Source organism: Rattus rattus, chromosome 12 (assembly GCF_011064425.1).
Source record: "Rattus rattus isolate New Zealand chromosome 12, Rrattus_CSIRO_v1, whole genome shotgun sequence".
NCBI classification, from domain to species: Eukaryota; Metazoa; Chordata; class Mammalia; order Rodentia; family Muridae; genus Rattus; species Rattus rattus.
The window spans coordinates 17,033,132-17,039,969 of NC_046165.1; the positions used below are offsets into that span (position 1 = coordinate 17,033,132).

The 6,838-nt window shown below is 36.3% G+C and overlaps 1 protein-coding gene across 1 annotated transcript; it reads right to left on the minus strand.

The window, feature by feature from the left end:
• Window positions 1-5,645: 5,645 nt before the first annotated feature.
• On the minus strand, window positions 5,646-6,038 carry LOC116913883 (ferritin light chain 1-like). The gene has a single exon (XM_032918172.1). The coding sequence runs from the start codon at window positions 6,036-6,038 to the stop codon at window positions 5,646-5,648; it is 393 nt and encodes a 130-aa protein (XP_032774063.1).
• Window positions 6,039-6,838: the final 800 nt, after the last annotated feature.

Genomic DNA, 6,838 nt, shown 5'->3' on the forward strand with positions numbered 1-6,838 from the left:
TTTTAGATTAATGCAATTCTGATACCTATGATGTAAATATTTTTCAAAGAGAGAATTGAAAGAAGCAGTTGTAAAAGGTGGGTATCAAAACTACGTCTCCATTTTCTCTCCAATACTTAAGAAACAGTAGACATGAAGAGTTGGGAAAACTTACTTTACATTTGATAATTATAGCAGTAAACACAGTGACTAGGCTCGTCCAACTAGACATATCAGCCATTCATTTTCAGAAGTTTTAAATCTCCACTCTAGTAGAGGAAGCTGTCCTTTCTTGGAAAAGATTTTTTTTCTTATGTTAATGGTATTGCACAGATATTAAAAAGTTATATTCAGTTTACTTTTATTTTAAACACAGATTAAACTCACTTTTATTTTGAAAAGATAAAATGGATTCTATTCCACATTAAATATTTATATTTATTTTCTTACTATTGACTTGTGACCTCATACATCTGCTTGTGTTCACCTCCTGCCTTTGCGGCTGGAGGCATTCTTCAGCTCATCTGTTATAATATCAACTGCTTTCTAATCTAAATTGTTTATAAGGTCAAACTTCCAGTATCACTATGTTAATGCACCCATATAAAATATGTATAAACCATACTTAACTGGAGTGGTTTTTATATTCAACAAACAATGCCTAGCGACAGGAGAGAGATGTGGTTTCACATAGTGCAGTTTTATTTGATGTGAAGCAAGCTATTTCAACACAGTGCACATTAATCATCTCCAGGAGTTCGTTCTTACCTATCAGCTGAAGCTTTCAAAGACATTCCTATAAATTTGTCTCAGTAAATCCATCATTTTTTTAGATATTAAAAACTATCTGAAATATTAAACAAAATTTTGAGTTAGAACACTTATTACTCATATTCTAGCATGTTATATACAATGAAATGTATGTGTTGTAATAAAATTTAACAATTTTGTCCTTACAAAATAACAAAATACTAAATGAATAGGGTTCTGGCACCACAGCCCTATAATCCTTATCATAGAAAGCTGAACTTAAAGCATCATTAGGTCAAGGCTAGCATGCACTGTACAGTGACCTAATAGGCAACAAATAAAAGCAAAACACAAAACATTCACCAGTGCTTCCACATTAAGTAGATGAAAGTATTCTGCTCCCCCCCCCCTCTCTCTCTCTCTCTCTCCCTCTTTCACAAACATGGAACATTGAACAAGAAGCCCATAAGTTTGGCTAGGCTGGTTAAAACTTGAGCTGTAAGAATGTACCTGTCGGCCACCCATCCAGCACAATAATGTTAGGGAGTTTTCTTGGGTGGCTTGGGGAATTAGAATTCTGGTCCATGTTTGCATGGAAACTAATTTCAGACTGAGCCATCTCACATCTCTCAGAAAATTATCTTTTTAAGATCTCCACATTCATATTCCGTAGGATTTATCATTGGATGGGATGAAATGACACTAGCACCATAACATCCTGTTGAATTTGTATAAAAGTTAGATTCAGTTTTCCAAAGGTAAAATGAATGTATTATGAATACAGAACTTGGCTTAATTGTGATTAATATATACATATTCAATATGTATATGCAGGAACATATTATGCTTATTAATTTACTTTCCTTATCCACACAAACATAATGGATCCTCAATATCATTCACACTTCTTTGATAGATTTGCCAGTGTGAAAGCATGCTTAGTAAGAACTGTCAGACCTATGACACAGTATAGTGATATTTTTCACCTCATAATTGGACCAATATAACAGTTATGTCCCACCTGCCCTCCTGCCACATCCATTTAGGAAATGTCCCTACTTTTCTTCATGGGTTTGGTGCTATTTCAATTGTTCATTACAAGAGTATAAATCTTGGAGAGGGTTCATTTCCTATTTTCAGACACATGCTCTCATTGCTGACCATTACTTACTGAACATTATAGTGCAATATCTAAAAGGAAAAAGAAAACTTTGTTTCTAAGCTCTGAAACACTGACAGGGTCACACAATACATTAAAATTCATTTGTCTGAAAACTCTTTCAGTGGGCATCAGGATGATTTGAGACTTATACAAGATACAATATGTGAACTGGTTCCGGAATCAGAGGAAAGTTGGTAAGAGCCAATACTTCATGAGCTAAACACTCAAGATTAAAACTAAATAGTCATTAAAGTTAGGCACCGTGAAGATGAAGGTAATGGACATGTATACAGAAAACTATTTCACATTTCATATTATTACTCCAGAAAATCTTTGGAGTGTAAAGATAAGACTTGCCTGTACTACTTGGCACCTAGGAGGCTTACTCCATCTAGCCCTACTACTGGAAGCTTCTATTTTCCATACAATCTAATCTGGGACTAGAATGTTTTTAGCTTCTAGAAGTTACTGCTGAATGTGCTCACTTTCTTGTTCTTTCTGATCTCTCGGTGGCTGATTCAACTTAGTTGTTTTGGTTCAAACTCCTCTTCAAGATGACAGATTCAGTCCAGCTTCTCTCTGAAGTAGCCACTCTTTTTTTCTCCGGTCTTGTGAGAATCGGGCAAATTCTATTTTGTCAAATCTTTCTGTGATTTGTTGTTACTTTGTCTGCCTCTCAATTAGACATCACATTCAAACACAGTGCTTACTTCTACAAATTAACTTTCCTTTCATTGTTTGGGATTAATGATGTGTACTAAGGGCATGTCTGTATTCCACCCAGCTGTGTTGCAAGATTAAAGACTGGTAGAATTCTTCCCTTTTTGCCCTTGCACTCCTTTTGGTTTTATTAATGTAGTTATTTACTTGTTTAAGTTAGAATGTGTTAATTCTATTTTGCTATGGACTATATGTCTATCTGCATTGTCTATCTGGTCTTGACTTAATTTTGATAGGTGGTACCTATTAAGAATATTATCCATTTCTCTTCGACTTTTGCATTTTGATGATTTGCAGTTTTATAAAATATGTCCTTGTGGTTCTCTGAATTTCCTTAGTGTCTGTTATAATTGTCTCAAAGAACCAACACTTTTTTATTCTGTGTGTTTTTCTACTGCTTCATTTATTGCTGCCCCCAGTTAGATTACTTCTTATCATCTAAAAGGGTGCTTTAAAAATCTAAGCTCTTCAGCAAGAAATTTGACATATATTTATATACTGGGCTATTCTTTGTTTCCCTGAAGATATTCTTTAATGTTTTTAATTCAGAACATATGTAAGTATAGCTGTACCTTGAAGATAAGGTATTAATTACTAAAACACATGTTGAAAATACCATGTTAATGATGCATTTAATATACTCAGCTTATCAACCTGACAGTTTAGGAACACAGCATATTGCAGAGTGTAAAGTATTTAGTTTCTTAATCAAAAGGCTGACTAAGAGCTCTGACTCACTAGATATATCTAACTATCTTTGGAAAAAATCCCAAGATTAAAATATTGGGCTTCTGCTTCTGTACTGCTGTATTATTACAAATTAGAAAAATCATTAAGTCAAACTGCAGTGTTTGGTGGAGCATAGAAGCTTCAAACAAGTGGCTGTTCCATTTGACAAAATTGTCAATAATAATGTTTTGAATTAATGTAGTAAGCAACAGGAATGAATGGGAAAGCTTGAGATAATAATAATTCAAGTGATAGTTAAATTGTGGCAATATACATGTCCTCGATGTATCTAAATGCCGTGGATACTCCAGAAAAAAATAACAGGAAGAACACTAAAGCCATGGAAGCATGTAGGCTGATGGCAAATTTTCAGATCTCTCTCCTCCCCTCTAAGTCTAATCCCCAATCTTTTCACCTGCCACAGCGTCCTTTCCTTCCGGCAACCATCTGCAATGGATCACACAGATCTTCCCCTCTTTATGTGATAATCCAATCTCATTGCTTTCAGTCCATCATCCGATTTCCATAGACATTCCTTGATAAACTTCAGTCCAGGGAAGCAGCTGCATTCACCTCAGACTGTCACTCTCCCTTCTCTCCACTCTATCTAATTCCTAGGTCTCATCTGCAGCTCGGTAGGAAACTAGCTACTGTGACCTCTCCAAACTCATTGCCCCCATTACCCGAGAACTGTCCTGATCCCAGTGGGATTAATTTCCTCCTTTCCACCTTCTTGTGTACCTCGGTAGTCCTTGATTGCTAACTGTCACCTGACAATATTCAGGAATATTCTTCAAATAGTGTTCCTAGATGCCACACCTATCATGATCCCAGAAGAATTTTCTACAACAAACACATAGCCACCAAGCTTACCTAAGAACCAACAAGGTTAAAAGAAAACAAGGAATAAAGCAACAATCTTTACAGACAAAGCCAGATATTAGCAACAGGAATTTTAATTTCCCCAAACACACATCCACTGATGTCAGTGTAAAAACCCAAACAATAGCATCCAGGATAAATGAAAGCACTAGAGCTCTCAAGCCCCAGAGCAATAGGGCCTAAGTTCAGCATCATAACTGAAGCAGAAAAGCTGGGAGCTGTCCAAGATACTGCACACTCAAACATAAGAACTTATAAAATGAGTGCTAATTTCAATAAAATAATTCTGAACTATTGTTTTGGAAGGACTAGGACATATTTTAGTATGCTTAATCAGAATGACTGAATTGACATTTAAATTTCATAATTTTTAGAGGCTTTAAATGTTATTTGCACATAATGTTAAAGTATACTTATAACAATAAAATATACTAAATATATCTGAATTTTATTAGTATATGAGCGTATTAAAAGTATATAAGAAGCCATAAGGAAAAGGGAATAAGCAAATACACAAAAAGCAACCAAGTAAACAAACACAAAATGATTAAAATAGCACGTGCTTTCTCAATGGTGACTCTCAAAGTCAGAATGGCCTGGACAGATACAATTCATACTCTCAGAAGTCATAGATGCCATCCAAGAGTACTATACTATACTCAGTAAAATGTTTAATCACAATACATGGACAAAATAGGACATTCAGTGATTAAAAAAAACTTTAACAAATATCTATTTAAAGTGCAAAATTGAAAGAATTAGAAGGAAAATTCTAACCTAAGATGGCGACCACAACCAAGAAGATAGAAGAAATGAAGCATTCTAGACCAGCAACTCAAAAGAGGGGAAGCAAAAACCACTACCACCACCAACAACCACAAGAACAGTCAACAGTAATTAACAAAAAGTGTTCCTCGATATCCCTCAAAATCAGTGATCTCAATTCCCCAATGAAATTGATGCAAAAGCAGGATTGCCCCCCTCCATGATACACAACAAAGAGAGACATCAGATTAAAAGATGGAAAAGATACTTCAATAGACCTAAGAAGCAAGCCTGTGAAGCCATGGGGACAGGGGGTGGAGACTTCAAACCAAACCTCATTAGAAGAGAAAAGGATGGACACAACATGCTTATCAAAGGAAAATTCTCAAAAAAGACAATCCAAAATTTTGGTTTTGTTTGGTGTTCTCAAAAAAACTTTATTTTTACCTGGTCCTATAGTTGAGGAAGAACCCAGGGTTGTTACACAGATGACGTATGGCTTGAGAGATTCATTCAGGTGGAGGCCCTGAGGGTGGCTGGTGCAAAACAGAGGAGAAAGCCCCTTGGAGGGCGAGGAGTTCTCTTAGTCATGCTTGAAAATGAGTCCCTCAAAGAGATATTCACTCATAGATATCTCAGATACACTAGTCTGTGTGGGCTATTGCCCAACCAGCCTACAGTGGTTGGTCAGGTGGATGTCCATGTTCTTGGTGACCTTCACTTCCCCATTCAGGATGTGGTTTTCCAAGAAGTCACAGAGCTGAGGGTCTGTGTAGGTAAAACCCAGGGAATGAACATCCAGAGGTTCTGTCTCAGTTCTTCTGAGGACCAAGGAAGATTCCCTGGCCTCCTGGGTTTTGTCCCACTCTTCCTGAGATGGCTTCTGCACATCATAAAAGAGTGCATGGTCCCTTTGTTTATTCTGCAACTTGAGGAGACCCTTGGTGCCCTTGTAGTTCTCCTCTGTCAGTTCAAGGAAGAAGTGGCCTAAGCCCTCCAAAGCAATGTCATCTGGACCATATTCCTCCCTGCAGGACTCAAAGAACTCCATGGAAGAGGGGAAGCAAAGACATTAAGAGCCCGAAGACATGGAGGACACTAAGAAAACAAGTTCGATAATTCAACATACTCTATGCACATATGAACTCACAGACACTGAGGCATTGCCCAGTGCCTGAATGGTTCTACATTATTTAGAGCTCTAGAGCTGAAATAAGTGGATATTCACTCCTATCCCTAAAGCAATCTATAATTATAAACCCCTTGCAAATGAAAATTTAGTTTCTTCCCATCAAACCTCACTTGGAAAAAATGCTCTTAAGAGTAAGCTGCCCACCTAGTAGTAGATGGTTAACAAAAAATTAACTCAATAGCAACTTCAGAGGCATGTTGGACTTTTAATACTTTTCTGTAATTTTATCTGATTATTTTATTTTAACATAAAAATAATTTTCTCTCATTTTTACTCTAGTTCATTTGCATATATGTTATGGCTTCCATTTTGCTTTGTTATGTCATTCATCACTGGGAAAGTAAGTGGGTCTCTACTTCTTGTATCTTCTTTTGGGCTCTTTTTTGTTTTATCTAATTCTGATATATTTATTTTTGTTCTGTCTTCCTGTATCATATTTTATTATTTTATATTTTATGGTTGTTCTAATAAACCCATGTCTTTTCTACTGAGAGACATACATGCGGTTGATGGAGAAGGCCAGGGGGTTTAGGCACTGAGATGGGAGGAAGACAAGAAACCGTAATCTGAATAATTATGTGAGAATGCCATCTTAAACAATATAACAATATGAAAATGCATGTTTTTTTTTAACCAAGACAAAGAATGAACCACCCAGG